This window comes from Dreissena polymorpha, chromosome 4, assembly GCF_020536995.1.
Source record: "Dreissena polymorpha isolate Duluth1 chromosome 4, UMN_Dpol_1.0, whole genome shotgun sequence".
Taxonomy (NCBI): domain Eukaryota; kingdom Metazoa; phylum Mollusca; class Bivalvia; order Myida; family Dreissenidae; genus Dreissena; species Dreissena polymorpha.
The window spans coordinates 550,962-576,211 of NC_068358.1; the positions used below are offsets into that span (position 1 = coordinate 550,962).

Here is a 25,250-nt window from a genome sequence, read left to right on the forward strand (position 1 = left end):
TAATATATATTGACACTTAAGCAATCATTTAAACTTGCATCAAATTAACAAGCCGACGAGAAATAAGCCATCCCGTAGTTGAAAATGTGTTTACTTAGACAATCCATTATGTCACAAGTAAATACGAATTTTGAGTATATTGCCGGTAGAACGTTTTTATCTCTTAAAACTTGCCTTGCTTTATACAGGCTCACAACTACGTTTCAATAGGAAAGTAAATTTGTTTGATATAAAACACGATAATTCTTTGGCGATACACAGTGCATTTCAGTCAACAACAAAAACTGTTGTTTTTTTATCTTATGTCAATATCGACACGAACACTCTGCATGCAGTTTATGTACCTCGTTTGAATGGTCTAAATGTATTGCCTAATAATCGTAAGTAACCATGAGTGAATTATATTCTCTCTGTTGATACACCTGTTCTGGTGTACAAACTAAACCACAACAGTCATCTATGACAAAACATGCTTAAAGCGACAATGACACTTGGTTAACATTGATAAATATTCTGTTTTCACAAAATTATCTATGCCTTGCATATGCATAACATTTTCGGGTTTGGCGCCTTTATACGGATTATGGCTATATGTGTTAAATAACAAAATCAAAGTAGCAGATTAAAAGTGCGTCAGGCTTATTGAAGATCTTACAGGTAAGAGACGTAATTAATCTGGAATGTTGTCATACAAGGAACTTCATAATGGATGGCATTAATGTTTGTCATCTTTCTAAAAAGTCAGCGATGGTTTTTTGGGCTAAGGTTGTTCTTGTAAGAGGACTGAACTCGTTCTATTATACGCATATTCAAAGTAAACACATAATCAGATTTAAAGGACCGATAGTTTAACAACTTGTTGAATTCATAACACGTCTCTCTGTCTCGGGCTACATTTACTTTTGAAAATACTTATTGATACGTTTGAATTGTTTACTCAGATTTGTTCAAGTGCTTTTAATTCCTTTCAAAGGCCATTTGGTAGGTAACTGTCCCGAGGCTCGAATATTTTTTGCCATGTTTACATATCAGCAATAATCCCTGGCTATTCGCATATAATTTATCACAATAAATCGCTGAAATATGATTCTATGCCAATAGACGGTGGCTTACTGCTTTGATTATTGCCGCATGACGAGATGACACGTACGATCTATCATCGAACGCGTTTTACTGTAACGTAGGGGATAACTTCCATTATGAATGGTATGCCATACATGTGACGCTAGCTTATGAAGTATTGTTTTGATATTGTCAGGATGGGATGGCATACAGTTGATTTGCACACTCATGTTGGTGTTCGGAAAAAAGGAAATGTTTCAGCTTTATTTTTATGCTACGAAGATCATGGTAATTTACTATGATGCGTTAGAATGATTAATGAAATGATACCGTTGCTATTGTTGCTGATGTAGCCGATAAGGAGGAGGATTTATGAAGACGACGGCGAGGATGTTGCTGAAAATGATGATGAGGAGGAGATAGCAGAAGACAACACTACTATTGTAAAGCTATCTTTATTAAATGTCACTGTTGATTGCAAAAGTGGCACGGACAATTATGATGTTTACATTGATTTTGTAGTTCTTCGGCGGCTGCTCCTAAAACGTTCACCTGTTAGAACGTTATTGTAAAGCTGTGTATTTCATATACTAGTATAATAAAACAATGTACATGTATATGAATGTTGTCAATCCATCAGTGCTTTAAATAAGGTTGAGCTGATTATAGGACCATGCGTTTTGTATACAACTGAAATATTAGACAACTAGCCAATTCGTCATTGATTAAAGGGTCGTTGCTATGTTGTCATTTTGGGCGCATGATCAATTTGGGCGACGGGTGATGCGCGTGCACACTATTGAGTCTCTTAATCCCCCTGCTGTGATAACGCTCTTTCCACGCGTAAACTCTGCTTAAGTAATGAATGCATGGTAAGCATTGTCTTTACAATATTGATTAAATACATAACACTAGAACCGAGTTGGTATTATGGGCATTATGCATGCAGCGAAGAATCCAGCATTTGGTACATTTAAAAGCGCATTTATTAAAATAAAAACACTTAACGTGCTCTGGTTAAATATGCGGATCATTAAATGGGCTTAGAATATAGGAAAGTGTTTACATAATATGAATAACCATACATACAAAAACATTTATTTCATATTAATAGCGAACGTCACTCTGATCAACATGGTATGTTCAAATTATCCGCGATAAAATGCTCATGACTTGAAGTTGAATGCACTTTAAGAGTGTCAAAATTAAATGACTGAAAGGTCGATATGAAACGTATTCCTGACATTTGCATGTGTATTTAAAAAAGGAAAATTGTCAACGCAATTTTATATATTGAAATAATTAAGACAATATTTTTGTCATACATATTATATCGTAGCTATACTAGTATTTGAATCGGTAGAGAGGATGTTGATGGGGCCTTTTCAGAGATTTTGGCATATATTGAAGTTTTTCATTAACTGCTTTATTTTGATAAATGTAAACATGGGATCTAAAAAGCTCCATTAAAAAAAACACACGAAATTTTTTTTAAGAAAGAACAAAGGTAACCCTCAACTGGATTCGAACCACTGGCGCATGGAGTGAAAGTCTATCGCTTAGACCACTCGGCCAACCGTGCTCATACAATGAGTGATGCATTTTATACTTTATATAAGAAATCCACGAACTATCCCAAAATATAAGGACAACAACAGAAATCTCCAAATTATTCAATCGTTTCGCGTTGCAACGCTTTATAATTTTTAGGTTTTTAAATCGCCAAAAGATGCACATAATGGATATTTTAGAGCATGGTAAATGTTAAGTGGTGCTGTTTCCTCACAAATATCAAAACTACAACGACAATTTACGAATCTGAAACATATTTTTTTAATTGTGTCCATTTGCCAAAACATGAAAAGGCCCCTTAAAATTTTGTAAACACAATAGCTTACTAAATAAAATTAATTGAACAAAAAATGGGTAATTTAAAATGTATTCAAATTAATATGTAATTAAAAAAAAGTTACAAATCATTTTGAAAATGATCGTGGTGGGTCGTGAATCTATTTTAATCGCAAACCTCGCTAAATTATCATAATTTAGATATACTTGAACAAAACAGCTTCCTCATTCTTGTTTTTCAATATGTGATGTGCTTACATACGCAATTCGTATTGACTTACAGTATGGGTAATTCAAATGAGAAATATCAAAGTTATTTGAAGTTTTTGCCTTAACATGCATATTCATGTTGCCTTTGGTAGAAGGCGTTACGGATACTTGAAATGTCGCAACTCTATGTTTGTCGTATGCTCAAACTTTTCGGTTAATGTCGGAACTCTATGTTTGTTGTATGTTCAAAGTTTTCGGATACTGTTTGCTAATTTCAAGTTCTGCCGTGCTCGTAACCAATCAAATGTCTGCATGTTTGTTGTCGTCTGCGATTTCATTAACACATATAATCTAGTGTAATGTAGCCATTCGTGTTTTTTTATAAACCAATAACATTTCAAATCACTAGCTAGAGCAACAACAACAACAACAAGGACACTTGTCTGATTCACAGACGTTTGGTCACGTATGACCGAAAAATTAACTTAAACAGCATATAGTTACTAATAAGATCTCGAGTTTTTTAAATATAGGTAACAATTCAATTAAGTTATAGTTGTTAATAGGAATACAATTTTACTTTCATCCGCTGCATTGGTTTTCGGATGTGTTTAAATCGGATGTCGCTGATAGCTCATGTACTATTTGCAGAGATGTTAAAAAAAATAAAAAATTATGTAATAAATTCTAATCTTTTTATTTTTTTATAATTTTGTCTTGTATCTGTAGATTGAAGATGCTGCGATCACTGGTTAATTTGTTCCGAAGTCCGTACACATGCACAGTTTTGCAAAAAATAGCTAGTCCAGGTATGTATTTCACACATTTGACAAGGGCTAATTTTGAACAGAAATCATAAAGTTATACATTAAAAATATGGTAGTACCTTATACACTGTAGTTACAATTATGTATCATCAGCATGGTTGACAAATGTCATCTAAACTGTTTTCTGCATTTTCATAATGAATTTTTACACCTAATAATATGTTAAGCATTATTGTTCAAATTGGTTTTTAAGCATTCTGTCAAACCATGTGCCTTAAACACAACTTCCATAAACATTTGAAGAAAAATAGTTATTAGGCCAAAAAAAATGTTGTGGTTCGGGTCACCCGACCCTACCTAGGAAAATGCGCCAACCCTAAATTATGTATTGGCTGTGCTGACCCTTAACTTTTTTTACCGTTTTCCGGTAGGAAAAATATAAAAGCGATATCAACTTAGGCGAAAATTGTGAGAGTCGATTTATGATCCTCTGTCAATTATGTCATGTATCTCTTTACCCACCTCAAGCCCGCCTTAAGGCGGATCGTAGTTGTTATGGAAAATCGATATTGGTCAACGAGAGTGCACGCTTTGAATGAAATTTTTTTTTTTTTTTTACTTTTATACCTATGTTGCCAGCTGGTATTGTGCTACTAACCTTTGATTAAATGTATATTTATGTAAATCACACTAAAATATAGCAATTTTAGGTGTTGAATGGTTGGTGAAAAGATCTTCTAAAATTCCCCTTTTCGCCCAAAATGACACGAAATTCCCCCCTCTAAGGGCCCTGGCCCCAATCCCCCAAAGTGAAGAGAGGGCCCTGTTTTATGGCAGTTTGTAGGCTATGTTATCTAACACACTCATCAGTCCCTACGGTGTACACCTCCACGATGAAATCTCAGCCACTTACTTAGAAGACAGATGATGGCAACCGTGTGAAATCCTCATGGATATTGTGCATTTCATGCATAATGTGGTCGAAACATTTATTCGACACATAATGCGCTTTAACAAATTATCATTGAATTTATAATTATTATTATTTATTATGTTTTTTCAGCACTGCCTGCGCCTCCGGAAAACGGAGGCATTCCCAATGCAAACAGACCTGATCCCAATTTGAAACCAAAAGTTTAACAAAAATTCCCAATTTCAAAAAAAAATATATGTATTTTTTTATTTTTTTTTAAGAAGTGTCTTATGACTTATGATTATTAGTTTATTGATGTTCCAACTCGTCTAGCTGATGTGTATCATACCAACAAGCACTGCTGTGGTTGAGCGAGGATTCAGCACCATGAACCTGCTGTGATCCCCATTTCACAGCTTATTCACACAAACCAAACTGACTCATCAACTGATGCTTACCTTCATTAAATGTCAAAATAACAACAACAAAAATTATTTGTTAAACCTCTGACTTATTTAAGCATGATAAATTCACAATGTTTTCCCAAAATGAGCCGTTTCATCGAAGCAAAAATTCCCAAAATGGACAATTTTGTCGATAAAAAATTCCCAATTTGGTCAAACTCCTTTTCCCAAAATAGGCAGAAAAACCACGGCTGTAAATGATTCGCTCTATTCTCAAATGAGCAATATTCAATTTGTAATCCGAATCAGGCTTCTGAATTTTAATGCTAACGCGACATTAACAAATTCTAGTGTCGAATAAACAGTGCTTTATCCTTTGTCTCAATAAAAAGCGCGCAAAAATTATGCAGACATGTAGAACTTTGCATGGAAAGTGTGGCTGTAATTTGTGTTGTATAAAAACATGAACATCATGTCAGGCGATTTACGCGTGTTTAGTGAAAAAAACGCCGTGATTGGACGTTATTTCATCACATCTTAAAAAAGTAACAAATGCAAAATTTCGGGGTTATTTTGTTTTTGGCCTGTCTGTCATTGTATGTGTCCGTGTGTGTGTGTGTGTCCCAAAACTTTAACCTTCTTCATAGCTTTTGCAATATTGAACATAGCAACTTGAAATTGGGCATGCATGTGTATCTCATGGAGCTGCACATTTTGAGTGGTGAAAGGTCAAGGTCAAAAGTAAAAATATACAATCCAAGGGAAGTAATGAGCTTTAAAAGGGAGATAATTTCTAAACCTGACAAATGATATATTGAAATTTTATTTCAAAGTGGCGCATTAGGGGGCATTGTGTTTCTGACAAACACATCCCTTGTTTTTACTTTTAATTACGTGATTTAATAACATTGATATATTCTTTAATCAGGTTGCATTCATTACGTTCATACACCTGTATTAAAGTTAGTTTTTGGGCGTAAACCAGAATCATGGTGGTTGTTCTGTTGGTTTTTATCATAGGTTCTCACCTGGCTGGAAAAAAGAGTTGTTAAAATGATAAATATACAAAGATCACTACACAATAATGGGAACACTTTTTTATGGTGAACATTGAGGTTTAATGTGAAAACCATCAGCATAAAATGCCTTTTAAAAACAGGCACCTTGTCTGGAGAAAATAAAAAAAATAATAAAAAAAATCAACCTACCCTACCTAGAAATTTTTTCAATGTTACTTGAACCACAACATTTTTTTTGCCTTATTTTGTTTGGCCAATGAAACATTGGCAGATGCTCATGTATGCATATTCTAAAGTAAAGTACGAGAAAGAAACCACTAATGTTCCTTTGTATTTATCAGACACAATTTTTTGTATTGACTTTCAGCTGTGACACAGGCAAAAACGTCACAAAACTTGGTTCGGAAGAATTTGTACACAACTGACCCTTCTCTCCCAGAAAGTAGCAAATCTCAACAGCAGTCTGCTAAAAACACTTCTTCTGATGATCAAGACCAAATATCTGCAGCAGCAGTTGAAAACACTGCATCTGACATTGACACTACTCTTGAGCTGACAAAAGAGCTTATAAATTACCAAGCTGATTTAACATCAAAACAACCAGTGATTAAGAAGGAGTTTGTTTTTCCTGACGAGGAAAGACGGTGAGTTCCGAGTTCTTATTGTATCTGTTACCAGTTTGATGGTTTCACTTGTGTTATTTATATGACATATTTTTATCAATTGTTCTTCAACAAAATACTGTTCATGTAAGAAAATATCAAGAGTATGTTTTACTGGTAAAGATACATGTAGTTTTGGTTTGTTACTGTTGAAAATGGCACAAAAGGTAAATATACTTACTTAAGGCATATGATTTCAAGTTTTCAAACATGTTAACTATCACATTTAAAAGATTATTTAGTCTGTTTGCATTGAGAAATTTTTTTCTTACATTTATGGATAAAAAAATTATATTTGTTTTAAACACTAATATTTCAGACCTGGAAACTATTTTCCCACAGCTCGCATCCATGATTTGCATGTAGACGGTGTTCCATTTCATCAACTGCCAACAGTTCATATTATAGCAACCCCTCAGAATACAAAAGGAGGTGCCTATGTGAACAGTAAGCATACTGGTTATTATAAACTAAATGAGTGGAATGGTTTATATATTTTGACATTTTTGTCCCCTACTGGTGAAAGGGGACTTATGGTTTGCGCTCTGTGTGTCTGTGAGTCTATCTGTGAGTCTGTCACACTTTTCTGGATCCTGCGATAACTTGAAAATTTCTTCATATTTTTTCATGAAACTTGAAACATGGATAGATGGCAATATGGACATTATGCACGTCATTTCATTTTGTTCCTACGTCAAAAATTCTGGTTGCTATGGCAACTAATATATAATTTTTTTTTTTTAATTCTGACAATGTTGGAAATTTCTGACAATGGTGGAGCTAGTAGGGGACATATATTGCTTGGCAATAGTCTTGTTCATATAAGTATTAATTATAAGATGAATACATTTTTATTGTTTTAATTTTTTCCATAATGTTAAACTGATTTCACTCAGTGCCATTTTACCTATAATGTGGCACTAAAGTAGCATTAAATACACATTTGTTTCACTAAATGTGATTTCTAATAGTGGGCTGCATTTATTATATCCAAGGCAATTATCACAATCAAAGTCTTTAGCCGTGAAAAAGACACACAATTGACGCTATTATGTCACATATAAGAGACAACAATACAGTTTAATTTGTGTGTTTACTTTTTGCACCTCGAAATGACTGCCTTGTGACTTCTTAACACAGGTGAAAATGTCCTTATGGAGTGAAATATACTGGCTGTTAATCACTATATCAAGGTTACTGTTATACTGAGATGCAATATAGAATGATTATGTTGGGAGTAATCAAGACTGAACACTTTAGCTAGGTGACCATAAACACAGGTGACCGCTTTGTGGGGTTGGACAGTATTCTTATTAAGGGCAATTTGAGAATTACGATTATGTTTTTCACACTAGGTCAAAAGCTATATCACTGTTTCATTACTGTTAGCCTTTGGTGCTCAACATTCTTTCACCAGAGGTCAAAGTCTTGTTAATGCCTAAACATTAATACTGCAATGAGAAGTGAATATTTAATTATGAAACATTACACAAGTACAGAAAACTGTCAATATGATTGTAATGCACATTATTATTTTTTTCATAAGTTGTGGACACCTGTATAGCTTGTAATACTGTCAAAACCTTGTTTAAAATTATATTTGTGACCTTGCAATTGTATATTTTAAGTAATGGAACTTGTTATTTCCAAAATAAATCACTTGGAAACATTTTTATTTACATGCTGATCTTTTTTTAGGATAATTAACCATCTGAGATGTTAGAAAAATGTTATGATGAGAAAAGATGCAAAAACTTGATGAGCTTGCCTTGAAACGATGCACGTCATACTAGGCTGCACATACAAACTTAAATATATTTTATTTCAAAAAAATGTAATTATATGTCAGTTTAAGAGGTGTCAAATTTATTTTGTAGATAAAGCATTGTCCATACAGTCAGGGGTAAGTAGGATTATTTATTTCATGCAGTCAAATCCAAACTAGACAATATTTTCCAGGTCAGTAAGTCTCGAGACTGTATGGTGCAGTCCGTTAAAAATTCACAGGCATTCTTTTCTCTAACAATTTATAATAGGTATAAATGCAAACATATACTGTTATGTTACATGTATTTTAAAACGTGACGAGCAAAATTGTGAAGAATCTGAGTGTTAAAAGAATATCTTATTAATTTTATAAGCTCGGCTGTTTTCTGAGAAAACCCAAGGTATTGTCATAGCCAGCTCGTCGTGTCCGTTGTTGTGTCCGCCGTCCGCGTCGTGCTAAAACTGTAACATTTTGCCAAGGTTTTGAACATTGGCTCTAAAATAGAAATGCTTCAACCTACAACTTTGAAACTTCATATATAGCTGCACCTTGATGAGTTCTACATGCCACACCCAATTTTGGGTCACTAGGTCAAAGGTCAAGGTCACTGTGACTTCTAAAAAAAAAATAAAAAAATTTGTCAAGCTTTCATTTATTCAAAACTGCACCGGCAGCTGAGCGTGGCACCCGTTATGCGGTTCTCTTGTATTATGGTTGCATTTTTCTGCTCACAAAAGCACAAAGTGATCAATGTAAGCGATTGTGATCACACTATGCCTGATGGTGTGCAGTGTACAGTGTGTCAACTTTTAGCTTGTTACCAGTCTAGAGGCTACATTTTGCATCCAATCTTGATAAAACTTGGTCTGTATTTATAGCTGGCCAATATCAATTATGTATTTGAATGTAGATAAGATGTACCCAAAAACTAGGTCGCCAGGCCAAACCTTAGAAAAACCTTGTTACCACTTTAAAGGCAACATGGTTTATTTAATCTTGATAAATATTGAACAGTATACTTGTCTGATTCATGTCCATAAAAAAATTGGTCATCAGGTCAAAAGCTTAGAAAATCTTGTTACTACTATAGCGGACACATTCACGACTCGATCTTTATGAAACTTACTCAGAATGATTATCTTGACAAAACTTAGGCAATCTTCCAATCTGGATCACATGCATCTAGAAACTAGATCACTAGATTTAATTTTTGTTAATCGTACCACTCTAGCGGCATTATTTACGACTCAAGCGTGATGAAACCTGGTCAGTATGATTATCTTGACAATATCTAGGACGAGTTTGTAACTGGGTCAGATGCTTTTAAAAACTAGGTCCCAGTCTGAATTAACCTTGGTCAGAAAACATTGTGTTCACCTTATAAAGGCCATGTTAAAATCTTGGTCAAGTGTGGTCAAGTGAGGTCAAAACTAGATTGACTAGTCCATTCAGAAATTGATGTCAGTGAACTTAGGTGAGCACCTCTTGTTTACAATCAGAATCATAATATTAGGTGTTCACTTGTGTTTTTTTTCTTTTCACCAGGGCCGTGTCGGATTTAAAAATTCTAAGAAAAAGACTGCAGTATGTGGACAGACTGTTGGTTTTGCAATGGGTTTGGTGAGTTCATTCACAATGGTATTGGTATAGGTCAATGTTCTTTATATGCATTTGCAGTTTATATTTACATTAGATAGGTGTTTAACCAAGTTCAAGTATACAATATATATTTCATTCTGCAGTCTATATTTCCTCGAAATATGTGTATAATATTGCCAGTGGAGTCAAGCATATTCTAATACTATGCAAACATCTTAAAGCACAAATCACATACCAGCTTTCAATAAGCTGTGTCAGTAAGTTTGCAGTCTATGTTTACTTAATATCAGTGTTGAATATTATTTTAAGGTCCAAGTGCAGGCTAGTTAATGTCTACAAGCAAACACATGGTTACCAGGTTGCAATAAGCAAGGTGTCATTCAGTCTATATTTCGCTGGGATCAGTTAATATCAACAAGTACAACACTTGTGCAAAGTTGGCAATCTATATTTCTTACAGATCAGTGTTGATTGTTACCATTAGATATACATATTAGCAGGGGCTAGTGCTAGTTAATTATCAAAAAGCACTCAACTTGCACCATGCTCCAAAAAGAAATATGTGTCTCATTCAGCAATCTATATTTCCGTAATAAAACAACAACAGTGTTGTGTGTTGCTCTTAGATCGAAGCACAGGCTAGTGCTAGTTTAATATCAACAATCACACAACCTGCACGAGGTTGCATTAAGCAATATATGTATCCCTCTGCAGTATTTTTTTCCTTAAGATCAAAGCACAGGCTAGTGCTAGTAAACTAGCAACAAGCAATCAAATTGTACCAGGCTCCAATAAGCAATATGACTCGGCCTGCAGTCTACATGTATATTTCATTGAGAACAGTGTTGATTGACAATATGACTCAGCCTGCAGTCTACATGTATATTTCATTGAGAACATTGTTGATTGTTGCTCTTAGATCCAATCACAGGCTAGTGCTAGTATAATGTCAACAAGCACTGAACTTGTACCAGGCTCCAATAAGCAATTTGTCTCTTATTCTGCAGTCTATTTTTCCTTGAGGACAGTGTTGATTGTTGCTCTTAGATCCAAGCACAGGCTAGTGCTAGTATAATGTCAACAAGCACTCAACTTGTACCAGGCTCCATAAGCAATATGTCTCTTATTCTGCAGTCTATATTTCCTTGAGGACAGAGCTGATTGTTGCTCTTAGATCCAAGCACAGACTAGTGCTAGTATAACGTCAACAAGCACTCAAATTGTACCTGGTTCCAATAAACAATATGATTCAGCCTGCAGTCCATATTTCCTAGAGAACATTGTTGATTGTTGCTCTTAGATCCAAGCACAGGCTAGTGCTAGTATAATGTCAACAAGCACTGAACTTGTACCTGGTTCCAATAAGCAATATGACTTAGCCTGCAGTCCATATTTCCTAGAGAACATTGTTGATTGTTGCTCTTAGATCCAAGCACAGGCTAGTGCTAGTATAATGTCAACAAGCACTTAACTTGTACCAGGTTCCAATATGCAGTATGTCTCTTATTCTGCAGTCTATATTTCCTTGAGAACATTGTTGATTGTTGCTCTTAGATCCAAGCACAGGCTAGTGCTAGTATAATGTCAACAAGCACTGAACTTGTACCTGGTTCCAATAAGCAATATGACTCAGCCTGCAGTCTACATGTATATTTCATTGAGAACATTGTTGATTGTTGCTCTTAGATCCAAGCACAGGCTTGTGCTAGTATAATATCAACAAGCACTGAACTTGTACCTGGTTCCAATAAGCAATATGACTGAGTCTGCAGTCCATATTTCCTTGAGGACATTGTTGATTTATTCTCTTAGATCCAAGCACAGGCTAGTGCTAGTATAATGTCAACAAGCACTGAACTTGTACCTGGTTCCAATAAGCAATATGACTCAGCCTGCAGTCTACATGTATATTTCATTGAGAACATTGTTGATTGTTGCTCTTAGATCCAAGCACAGGCTAGTGCTAGTATAATGTCAACAAGCACTGAACTTGTACCTGGTTCCAATAAGCAATATGACTTAGCCTGCAGTCTGCATTTCCTTGAGAACAGTGTTGATTGTTGCTCTTAGATCCAAGCACAGGCTAGTGCTAGTATAATGTCAACAGGCATTTAACTTGTACCAGGTTCCAATAAGCAATATGTCTCTTATTCTGCAGTCTATATTTCCTTGAGAACAGTGTTGATTGTTGCTCTTAGATCCAAGCACAGGCTGGTGCTAGTATAATGTCAACAAGCACTCAACTTGTACCTGGTTCCAATAAGCAATATGACTCAGCCTGCAGTCTACATGTATATTTCATTGAAAACATTGTTGATTGTTGCTCTTAGATCAAAGCACAGGCTAGTGCTAGTATAATGTCAACAAGCACTGAACTTGTACCTGGTTCCAATAAGCAATATGACTTAGCCTGCAGTCTGCATTTCCTTGAGAACAGTGTTGATTGTTGCTCTTAGATCCAAGCACAGGCTAGTGCTAGTATAATGTCAACAAGCACTGAACTTGTACCTGGTTCCAATAAGCAGTATGACTCAGCCTGCAGTCTACATGTATATTTCATTGAGAACATTGTTGATTGTTGCGCTTAGATCCAAGCACAGGCTAGTGCAAGTATAATGTCAACAAGCACTGAACTTGTACCAGGGATCAATAAGCAATATGACTCAGCCTGCAGTCTACATGTATATTTCATTGAGAACATTGTTCATTGTTGCTCTTAGATCCAAGCACAGGCTAGTGCTAGTATAATGTCAACATGCACTCAACTTGTACCTGGTTCCAATAAGCAATATGACTTAGCACGCAGTCTATAATTCCTTGAGAACAGTGTTGATTGTTGCTCTTAGATCCAAGCACAGGCTAGTGCTAGTATAAGGTCAACAAGCACTTAACTTGTACCAGGCTCCAATAAGCAATATGACCCAGTCTGCAGTCTATATTTCCTTGAGAACAGAGTTGAGTGTTGCTCTTAGATCCAAGCACAGGCTAGTGCTAGTATAATGTCAACAAGCACTTAACTTGTACCAGGTTCCAATAAGCAATTTGTCTCTTATTCTGCAGTCTATATTTCCTTGAGAACAGTGTTGATTGTTGCTCTTAGATCCAAGCACAGGCTAGTGCTAGTATAATGTCAACAAGCACTCAACTTGTACCAGGTTCCAATAAGCAATATGTCTCTCAGTCTGCAGTCTATATTTCCTTGAGAACAGTGTTGATTGTTGCACTTAGATCCAAGCACAGGCTAGTGCTAGTATAATGTCAACAAGCACTCAACTGATACCAGGTTCCAATAAGCAATATGACTCAGTATGCAGTCTATATTTCCTTGAGAACATTGTTGATTGTTGCACTTAGATCCAAGCACAGGCTATTGCTAGTATAATGTCAACAAGCACTCAACTGATACCAGGTTCCACTAAGCGATAAGTCTCTTATTCTGCAGTCTATATTTCCTTGAGAACAGTGTTGATTGTTGCTCTTAGATCCAAGCACAGGCTAGTGCTAGTATAATGTCAACAAGCACTGAACTTGTATCAGGTTCCAATAAGCAATTTGTCTCTTATTCTGCAGTCTATATTTCCTTGAGAACAGTGCTGATTGTTGCTCTTAGATCCAAGCACAGGCTAGTGCTAGTATAATGTCAACAAGCACTCAACTGATACCAGGTTCCAATAAGCAATATGACTCAGTATGCAGTCTATATTTCCTTGAGAAATTTGTTGATTGTTGCTCTTAGATCCAAGCACAGGCTAGTGCTAGTATAATGTCAACAAGCACTTAACTTGTACCAGGTTCCAATAAGCAATTTGTCTCTTATTCTGCAGTCTATATTTCCTTGAGAACAGTGTTGATTGTTGCTCTTAGATCCAAGCACAGGCTAGTGCTAGTATAATGTCAACAAGCACTCAACTTGTACCAGGTTCCAATAAGCAATATGTCTCTCAGTCTGCAGTCTATATTTCCTTGAGAACAGTGTTGATTGTTGCACTTAGATCCAAGCACAGGCTAGTGCTAGTATAATGTCAACAAGCACTCAACTGATACCAGGTTCCAATAAGCAAAATGACTCAGTATGCAGTCTATATTTCCTTGAGAACATTGTTGATTGTTGCACTTAGATCCAAGCACAGGCTATTGCTAGTATAATGTCAACAAGCACTCAACTGATACCAGGTTCCACTAAGCGATAAGTCTCTTATTCTGCAGTCTATATTTCCTTGAGAACAGTGTTGATTGTTGCTCTTAGATCCAAGCACAGGCTAGTGCTAGTATAATGTCAACAAGCACTGAACTTGTATCAGGTTCCAATAAGCAATTTGTCTCTTATTCTGCAGTCTATAATTCCTTGAGAACAGTGCTGATTGTTGCTCTTAGATCCAAGCACAGGCTAGTGCTAGTATAATGTCAACAAGCACTCAACTGATACCAGGTTCCAATAAGCAATATGACTCAGTATGCAGTCTATATTTCCTTGAGAAATTTGTTGATTGTTGCTCTTAGATCCAAGCACAGGCTAGTGCTAGTATAATGTCAACAAGCACTCAATTGATACCAGGTTCCAATAAGCAATATGACTCAGTCTGCAGTCTATATTTCCTTGAGAACATTGTTGATTGTTGCGCTTAGATCCAAGCACAGGCTATTGCTAGTATAATGTCAACAAGCACTCAACTGATACAAGGTTCCAATAAGCAATTTGTCTTTTATTCTGCAGTCTATATTTCCTTGAGAACAGTGTTGATTGTTGCTCTTAGATCCAAGCACAGGCTAGTGCTAGTATAATTTCAACAAGAACTTAACTTGTAATAGGTTCCCATAAGCAATATAACTCAGCCTGCAGTCTATATTTCCTTGAGAACATTGTTGATTGTTGCTCTTAGATCCAAGCACAGGCTAGTGCTAGTATATTGTCAACAAGCACTCAACTTGTACCTGGGTCCAATAAGCAATGTGACTCAGCCTGCAGTCTATATTTCCTTGAGGGCAATGTTGATTTTTTCCCTTAGATCCAAGCACAGGCTAGTGCTAGTATAATGTCAACAAGCACTCAACTTGTACCAGGCTCCATAAGCAATATTTCTCTTAGCCTGCAGTCTATATTTCCTTGAGAACAGTGTTGATGGTTGCTCTTAGATCCAAGCACAGGCTAGTGCTAGTATAATGTCAACAAGCACTCAACTTGTACCAGGCTCCATAAGCAATATTTCTCTTAGCCTGCAGTCTATATTTCCTTGAGAACAGTGTTGATTGTTGCTCTTAGATCCAAGCACAGATTAGTGCTAGTATAATGTCAACAAGCACTCAACTTGTACCAGGTTCCAATAAGCAATATCTCCCTTAGTCTGCAACTCTTCTGACTCAGGTGGGTTTACTTCCCTCAGTATTTAGCACAGGTTAGTGCTTGCTTAATTTCATTCAAGCACTAAGCATGTACCAAACTCCAAGTGACAGTTTCTTTTGATTATCTCTACCAATCATTAATAATTCTTATGTGATTTCAAACCCTAGTACAGCATTCTGAAAAAAATCAAATTGGTTTATTAAAACCTTTTTAGTTAATAAAAAAAATCCTTTTCTATTAGTTTGAATGAATCTTTGACTGGTTCATTATGTGTGTGCCTAATTCAGTTCGATTAATATAATTTATAGGCAGTCATTCACATGGTGTCATTGTGAAAGTGATTTGTGACATCAAGGCTATCCACAGCCCAGAATTACAGCTCACACTCCTTACCTATGACCTTTGAACTGACAGATTGCACAATCTTGGCTTGATTGCTTTTTGAGTGATAGACTCAGATGGCCTTAGTCACTTAATTAATGTTTGATGTTTGGTCATATTGAGTTATTACCTTGTTTGTTCACACTTGTCTAAGATTTCACATCTATTGTTTTAAGTATTCAGGTAAAATAAAGTATGTATAGATGTAATGATTTTTTTCTTTTCTGTATATATTCATAATTGAGTTTGATAATTATGATATTGCTTTGGAATAGTTTTTTAACCATCTTTATTTTGACAATAAAATTTCTGTGTTGTTTTGTTTAATAATAATAACATAAAAACAGGTCATTTAAAGTGTATAACCATACATCCAAAATATTGTTAATGTTCACTCAAACAAAATGTCAAAGTGATGCTAAAAGATGAATAAGAATTAAAGGTTTCAAATAATAATGACATTCAACATAAATTCTCTGAGTATTAATGTTAATAATTAAATACATGCGAGTAATAGCGGATATAAAAACACTTTGAAGGGAAGTACAAGAACCATATCTCTTTCTTTAATGACCTTTGTTTAATTTTCTTTTGTAAAGAATAACTATTTATATGAAATTGACTGTAATGAAAATGCATATATCAATAATAGACATTGAGATTACTGTTTAGACATCCATCATTAGATAAAATGTGTCTTTTTTCCATAACCTTAAAGGCCATTCCTACACTTTGGGGTCAAACGATACTTCGAGGGTATTAGGCATTTTCAGTTGCAACACTTGTTTAAGACTTTTTTCTGTTTCAGGACCTGACAAAGAAAGGCTACAAAAACGCCAGGGTCCTGGTGCGGGGCTTTGGACAAGGGCGCTTGGTATGTACCAACATTTTTATCTAAATATTAGATGAACTCCACTTACCCATGGGCCCTTTTTATGTCCCCCACTATAGTAGTGGGGGACATATTGTTTTTGCCCTGTCTGTTGGTCTGTTGGTTGGTTTGCGCCAACTTTAACATTTGCAATAACTTTTGCAATATTGAAGATAGGAACTTGATATTTGGCATGCATCTCATGGAGCTGCACATTTTGAGTGGTGAAAGGTCCATGTCATCCTTCAAGGTCAAAGGTCAAATATATGGGTCAAAATAGCTTATTTAATGTACACTTTTGCAGTATTTCAATATTCAAGATAGCAACTTGATAGTTGGCATGCATGTGTATCTCATGGAGCTGCACATTTTGAGTGGTGAAAGGTCAAGGTCATCCTTCAAGGTCAGATGTCAAATATATGTGGCCAAAATCGCTCATTTTATGAGTACTTTTGCAATATTGAAGATAGCAACTTGATATTTGGCATGCATGTGTATCTCATGAAGCTGCACATTTTGAGTGGTGAAAGGTCAAGGTCAAGGTCATCCTTCAAGGTCAGAGGTCAAATATATGTGGCCCAAATCGCTAATTTTATGAATACTTTTGCAATATTGAAGATAGCAACTTGATATTTGGCATGCATGTGTATCTCATGGAGCTGCACATTTTTAGTGGTTCAAGGTCAAGTTCATCCTTCAAGGTCAAATATATGGGTCAAAATGCTCCTGTAATGTCACTTCTGCAATATTGAAGCTAGCAATTTTATATTTGAAAAGCATGTGTATCTCATGGAGCTGCACATTTTAAGTGGTGAAGGGTCAAGGTCAAGGTCATCCTACAAGGTTAAACGTCATATAGGGGGACATTGTGTTTCACAAACACATCTTGTTTATAATATAGCAATGAGCTGGAGTCCATTTGCCCATAGTCCTTTATATTTGTGGTGGGCCTCCAGATTATTTTCAGAAATATTCATGTCTATACAACATGCTGGTCACCCGCATAATTCAATATATGGATTGCAATTCAGGGTGGGAAAGAGGATAGAAACTGTGGTCAAAGTGTTAGTTTATAAGTGTGTCCAAACAGACTTGTTTTTAGATACATTACAACTAAAGTCTTAATTACAGATGCAATTATGTCTTGTTTTGGTACAAGAAGTCTTACTGATTGTTATACCATGCACAAACAGGACTTGTTAGATGCCTTGACAACTGTAGTGTTACCGGCTAAAATTGGAGTTTTTATTCACTAGATAAATTTAAACGGCTAAGATATGTAGGATATTTGTTGGATTCAGTGGAATATCGATCATAGAAAATAATTTGTTCATAGGTAGCACAGCCACGAGTGAAAGTATAAATCTTCTATGATGACGCGTGAATCAAAATCGATAATTTTCACTGTTATTTTTCACTGTTTGAAACAGTGAATTATCAGTTATAATTTACTGATATTTCTCTATAAACCACCGGAAAGCATAAACTGAAAAGCAGTCTTGAGGTCTTAAGTCTTGTTTAATTATTAGACACATCACACTGATACTGATATATATTTTATATGGTACAAGTACCAAAATGCCATTGTTGTTTGTGTATGATTAATGTCCATTAAGTAAACATTAAGAAACTTCTTCAGACCATGAAATTGCTTACATCTCTACATAGCCAGTTCAATTAAGTTTTATTAAGATTAATGTTATCGTATATGGTTTAACTACACCTAACATATGTTACTTAGTGTGCTACACATATGAAGATGCTCAAAATTAAAAAATGAATATATACGGACCATGCTCTGTGAAAAGGGGGTTAAAATGCACGTGCGCAAAGTGTAGTCCCAGATTAGCCTGTGCAGTCGATCCACACAGGCTAATCAGAGAAGGCTCTTTCCACTTTATGGTATTTTTTGTTTACAGGAAGTCTCTTCTTAGCAAAAATCAAGTTAAGGCAGAAAGTGTTGTCCCTGATTAGCCTGTGTGGACTGCACAGGCTAATCTGGGACGGCACATTACGCACATTCATTAAACCCTCTTTTCATAGAGCACGGCCCATATGCATAATTGGTGTTTCAGGCTGCCATCAAGGGTCTTCAGTTGGCAGGCATTAACATCGTGTCTATCACTGACCAGACCTACATTAACATCTCCGCTAGGCCCAAGGGGGTGAGGAGTCTGTAGAGATCCCTGGGATTTAGGTAGGATACATAAGGCTTAACCCTTTTCCGCTCAGAAGCAAAATGAAAATGGCTGTATGCAACCAGCCTAAAACCAGAACAGACTGCGAGTAACTCGCATTCTGCTCAGGTTTTATGCTGTTTGCTGCTCATCATTATCATAGGGATGGATATTCAGCCTTTAAAACTTAAATCAAGTAAAAAAAGATCTTAAATTTAATTTGATTAAAAAAAACACAAAAAAAAACAAAAGCAAGTCCAAATGCGTATTCTAAAGCGGTAAAAGATTAAGGTACATCACTGATGGAGATCACTCTTGACCCTAAGGCTGTAAAATTTCTGAATCTGCAATTCTGTCTTAAGGTGGTCTATGACTCTGAACATTCTTAAATGTCCTATTATTGTTTTAATTGGGGTGTGCCATTCCTCTGCTGATCAGTTGATTTGCACTTGAAAGTTCTGGTTTTGTGCAAAAAAACAACAACAAAAAAACTTTATTTTTTGTGTAGGTCACCTTAGCACAGAGTGCTCACGGATACCCTTTTTGTCTCTCAGTGCATGCGTGGGTCGGTTAACCAGGTCTTCTAACAGCTAAACCTTGCCAGATTAAAGTGAAACTTCAATGGAATTATCCTTGGGTGGCTCTCTTTAAAAGATGTTCAAATTGTTTGGGTCTGCCTCGTATGTAGAGCAGCACACACGTTAGTGTGTGGTTTTTATTTAAACTTAAACAATTTCTCTAAAACCACACCGGTTATGAGATTAATATTAGGTGTTTAACATCATGGTTTTAACCCCTACTAAGTTTGTTAAAATTATGCCCCTGGAGTGAAAACTAGCCCACCACAGGGGTCACAAGATCTTTATAGACTTACCGGGTATATAGTATCTAACTTTAAAAATCTTCTTTTATGAAATGGCAAATTCTCAGGACATTAATGTATGGTAACATCATATGATGGTCCTCTAAAAAATTTGTTCAGCTTGAACCCAGGGAACAAAATAAGCTCCACCCTGGGAGTTACTTGTTTACCTTATTTGAGTGTATTGAAAACTTGACAAATCTCTGAAACTGCAGGGCCGAGAAGTTTGGTATTCTGCACTTAACGCCATGTGTTCTACAAAGTTTGTTCAAATCATGTCCCACCGGTCAAAACTGGTGATGCCCTGGGGTCACTCATTTTATATGTTTTTATAGTTTTATAGAAAATGACGCAACAAAACTTCTCTCAAACCATAAGTGTCAGGGGTTAATACATGTATTTGGTGTGTTACATGGTATGGTGGCCCTCTACCAATTTTGAAAAATCATGTGACTGGGGTAAACAATAGAACCACATAAGGGGTTACTAGAAGTAGTATAGCAAAAATCTAAGAATTAAGGGGTCACATGATTTATATAGACTTTAAAATCGTATTCTCTTAAAGAGCAAGGGTTAAGCATTTAATATATTTTTAGCGACATTGTATGGTGGTCCTCTCCTAAATGCGTTAAAATAATGTCTCTTTGATCATATTTGTCACCAAATAAGATGTAAACTTTTCTTGTATATGTAATGTGAACCTTTCAGTCATGACCCTTTTTAAAATGCTGAAAATAATTATGATTACCTATTTCAATTTCAAAAGAGCTTATATAGAACTTAAATATAAATGTTGGGTGACACAAAATGGTGATCATCATACGCATGTTAATACCTTTCCATTTGGTCTCTTCTCATAAATGGCAGTTTCATTTTTTTGGGGCAGTTTTAATATCAGCAATATTATCAATATATTAAAATTGAAGTTTTTGACCCATCCCTTTCTTTGAAAAGGGCCTGAATTTTATTTGAAAATAATTTCAGAGACCCTTGTTTTGATGCATTTTAATGTCTTATTTTCTGTTTGCAGGTTTCCAAGCTGATCGCATCTTCTCCATGTAGAAAATGTTACATTATACTAGACAATTAATTCTTAATTGTGAAAACGCTGAACTGTTATGTTGTTGTAATAGTCCACTTAATAATTACTGCTAACATTGTAATGCGGACAAAAGCACTAATGTTTTTTTTCACACTCATTGCATGATCTGCTTGCTGAAAGACTGGTCAGACTTAGCTAGAAACTGTGAACAGTTGTGGCTGCATATTAAGTCTTATTCAGTCTTTGTCCGTAGTGCGGCGTCTGCCGTCAACATTTGCCTTGTTAACTCTCTAGAGGCCACATTTATTGTCCAATCTTCATGAAATTTGGTCAGAAGATTGGTCTCAATGATATCTTGGATGAGTTCGAAAATGGTTACGTTTGCTTGAAAAACATGGCTGCCAAGGGGCGGGGCATTTTTCCTTATATGGCTTTATATGGCTATAGTAATCTTGTTAACACTCTAGAGGCCACATTTATTTTCTGATATTCATGAAACTTGGTCAGAAGATTCATCCCAATAATATCTTGGACGAGTTCGAAAATGATGCTGGTTGGTTGAAAAACATGGCTGCCAGGGGGCGGGGCATTTTTCCATATATGGCTGTAGTTAAACCTTGTTAACACTCAAAGGCCACATTTATATTCCGTTCTTCATGAAACTTGCTCAGAAGAATTGTCCCAATGATATCTTGGATGAGTTTAAAAATGGTAACCTTTGCTTGAAAAACATGGCTGCCAAAGGGTGGGTCATTTTTCCTTATATGGCTATATACGTGTATGGCTATAGTAAAATCTTGTTAACACTCTAAAGGCCACATTTACTGTCTGATCTTCATGAGACTTGGTCAGAAGATTCATCCCAATAATATCTTGGAAGAGTTAAATTTATTCAATCTTGATAAAACTTAGTCAGAATGTTTATATTGAAAATATTTAAGCAGAGTCTGAGTCAGGACAAATCTTAGAAAACTTTGCGACCACATTTATAACAAAATCTTGATGAAACTTGATCACTAGGTTATAACAGGTGAAACAGTTTCTGAATGTTTATCTGGATAATATGTAGAACAAGTCCAAATCTGGGGCATGTACGACTAGAACCACGGCCTTTAGTTAAAATGTTTACAAAACTTAATTATTCCAGACGCAACATTTATAACTCAAGCTGGATAAAACTTGGTCAGAATGTATACTTTGTCAATATCTTGGTTTAGTTTATATGTGGGTCGGTTGCATCCAAAAACTATGTAACAAACTCAAAAGTTTAAATAATGTTGTTACCACTCTATTGGCCTGAGTTATTACTCCGTCTTGATAACATTTTGTCAAAATATTTATCTTGGCTATATGTAGGCCATACTTGAATGTGGTCAAGTTGGGTCGAAAACTAGCTCACCATGCTAAGTGTTCAACAGTTGGTGTAAGTGAACTGAGGTGAATGTTTACTGGCCATCTTGTTTTTAAATACATGGACACGAGAATGCTTGACCTCTGATTTGCCTATTTGCATAAATGTTATGTATTTGTGAAGCAAACTACTTCCATGTGTCAAGTGATAGATTTGAAACTTGAACAATGTCATCACGATGAAGTGTAGAAGTGCAAGACATAATTTTAACATGCAAAGATCCACTTATTCCAGAGTTATAAGCCCTTAAACTAAGTGATGGGCAGGGCATAGCCACCATATAAAACTAGAGCTTTGTCACAGATATTACGTATACCTACATGCCCCACATGCTGCATTGACACAGAGTATTTTGCATGCTGTCTTCACAAAACAAGAGAAGCTTATTTATGGCGATTTTTTTGAATTATTATGCCATTATCATTTATGGCCATTTTGAACTCTTGAATTCTTTTGCATGACACACTGTCAAATGACTGTGAACAAAATTAATGTACAGAGTCGTTTTAAAATCTCACAATGAATGACATAGTTATGGCCCGAACAAGCTCATTTATGGCCATTTTTATGCCCCCCTTCGAAGAAGAGGGGGTGTATTGCTTTGCACATGTCGGTCGGTCTGTCGACCAGGTGGTTTCCGGATGATAACTCAAGAACGCTTGGGCCTAGGATCATGAAACTTCATTAGTACATTGGTCAAGGTCACAGTGACCCTAAATAGTAAAATGGTTTCCAGATGAAAACTCAAGAACGCTTAGGCCTAGGATCATGAAACTTGATGGGTAGATTGATCATGACTCGCAGATGACCCCTATAGATTTTCAGGTCACTAGGTCAAAGGTCACAGTGACCCGAAATAGTAAAATGGTTTCCGGATGAAAACTCAAGAACGCTTATGCCTAGGATCATGAAACTTTGTAGGTAGATTGATAATGGCTGGCAGATGACCCCTATTGATATTCAGGTCACTAGGTCAAAGGTCACAGTGACCCGAAATAGTAAAATGGTTTCCGGATGATAACTCAAGCACGCTTATGCCTAGGATCATGAAACTTTATAGGTACATTGATCATGACTCGCAGATGACCCCTATTGATTTTCAGGTCACTAGGTCAAAGGTCAAGGTCACTGTGACCCGAAATAGTAAAATGGTTTCCGAATGATAACTCAAGAACGCTTATGCCTAGGAGCATGAAACTTGATAGGTAGATTGATCATGACTCGCAGTTGACCCATATTGATTTTCAGGTCACTATATCAAAGGTTAATTTTTTCGCATGACGCACTGTCCAATTATTGTGAACAAATGTACTGAGTAATTTTAAATCTCACAATGAATGACATAGTCATTGCCCGGACAAGATCATTTATGGCCATTTTACCTTTGAACTCAAAGTGTGACCTTGGAGATATCGACGTGTTCTTTCGCATGACACACTGTCCAATGATTGTGAACAAATGTACCGAGTAATTTTCAAGTCTCACAATGAATGACATAGTTATGGCCTGGACAAGATCATTTATGGCCATTTTTTACCTTTGAACTCAAAGTGTGACCTTGACGTTGCAGATATCGACGTAATTCTTTCGCATGACACCTCGTCCAATAATGGTGAACAAATGTGCAAAATGATTTTAAAATCTCACAATGAACAACATAGTTATGGCCTGGACAAGCTCATTTATGGCCATTTTTAGCTCGGCTGTTTTTGAAGAAAACTCGAGGTATTGTCATAGCCAGCTCTTGTCAGTCGTCGTGTCGTCGCTTTGTGCTAAAACCTTTACATTTTGTCAAGGTTTTGAACATTGCCTCTAAAATCAAAGTGCTTCAACCTACAACTTTGAAACTTCGTATGTAGCTGCACCTTGACTAGCTCAATGCCACACCCATTTTTGGGTCACTAGGTCAAAGGTCAAGGTCACTATGACCTAAAAAAAAAAAAACCCATTAAGCGGTGCTCTTGTTAACCTTTGAACTCAAAGTGTGACCTTGACCTTGGTGATATCAACGTTAATCTTTGGAATAACACACCATCCAATGATGGTGAACAAATGTGCAAAATGATTTCGAAATCTCACAATGAGCGACATAGTTATGGCCCAGACAAGCTCATTTATGGCCATTTTTGACCTTTGAACTCAAAGTGTGACCTTGACCTTGAAGATATCGAAGTAATTCTTTCGCATGAAAAACTGTCCAATGATGGTGAACAAATGTGCCAAATGATTTTAAAATCTCACAATCAACGACATAGTTATGGCCCGGAAAAGCTCATTTTTAGACCTTTGAACTCAAAGTGTGACCTTGACCTTGGAGATATTGACGTAATTCTTTCGCATGACACACCGTCCAATGATGATGAACAAATGTGCCAAATGATTTTAAAGTCTCACAATATATGACAAAGTTATGGCCCAGACAAGCTCATTTATGTGCAACTCCAAGTGTGACCTTGACCTTGGAGATATCGTCGTACTTATTTCGCATGACACACTGTCCCATGATGGTGAACAAATGTATCAAGTCATTTTAAAATCTAACGATAAATGACATAGTTATGGTGCAGACAAACTTACAGTTCAAAACGCACTAAGTGACACCGTGACCTAGTTTTTGACCCGGCATGACCCATATTCAAACTTGACCTAGACATCATCTAAATACAACTTCTGACCAAGTTTGGTGAAGATGGGATGAAATTTTTGGGACAGACCAACCGACAGACCGACAAAGTGGCTCCTATATAGCTCCCATTACCTATGATATAAAATGGGAAGTTTGTGGAGCATACTACATTAAAATTTCTCAAGCACTTAAATTAGAATAGTATGTCACATCGATGAAGAGTGAATGTGAAAATCACAGTTTTCAAATGCATTGATCCACTTGTTCCTGATTAAGGTCCCTTTAAA

The 25,250-nt window shown here is 36.1% G+C and overlaps 2 protein-coding genes across 4 annotated transcripts in view; one reads left to right on the forward strand and one right to left on the reverse strand.

The window, feature by feature from the left end:
- The window catches only part of LOC127879882 (uncharacterized), a 232,349-nt gene that overhangs the window by 192,097 nt on the left and 15,002 nt on the right, over nucleotides 1–25,250 (reverse strand). The window lies entirely within an intron of this gene.
- Nucleotides 636–20,991, forward strand: LOC127879888 (28S ribosomal protein S11, mitochondrial-like). Of its 2 annotated transcripts, none has more exons than XM_052426970.1 (9): nucleotides 636–657; nucleotides 3,850–3,929; nucleotides 6,591–6,867; nucleotides 7,205–7,332; nucleotides 8,763–8,788; nucleotides 10,199–10,273; nucleotides 16,783–16,848; nucleotides 18,921–19,042; nucleotides 20,915–20,991. In XM_052426970.1, exons 2-8 carry the CDS (start codon nucleotides 3,857–3,859, stop codon nucleotides 19,023–19,025), a joined length of 750 nt encoding a protein of 249 aa, XP_052282930.1. In that variant the 5' UTR covers nucleotides 636–657; nucleotides 3,850–3,856; the 3' UTR covers nucleotides 19,026–19,042; nucleotides 20,915–20,991. The 2 variants fall into 2 exon arrangements, with proteins under 2 accessions (XP_052282930.1, XP_052282929.1); XM_052426969.1 differs by lacking the exon at nucleotides 636–657 and adding an exon at nucleotides 3,515–3,653.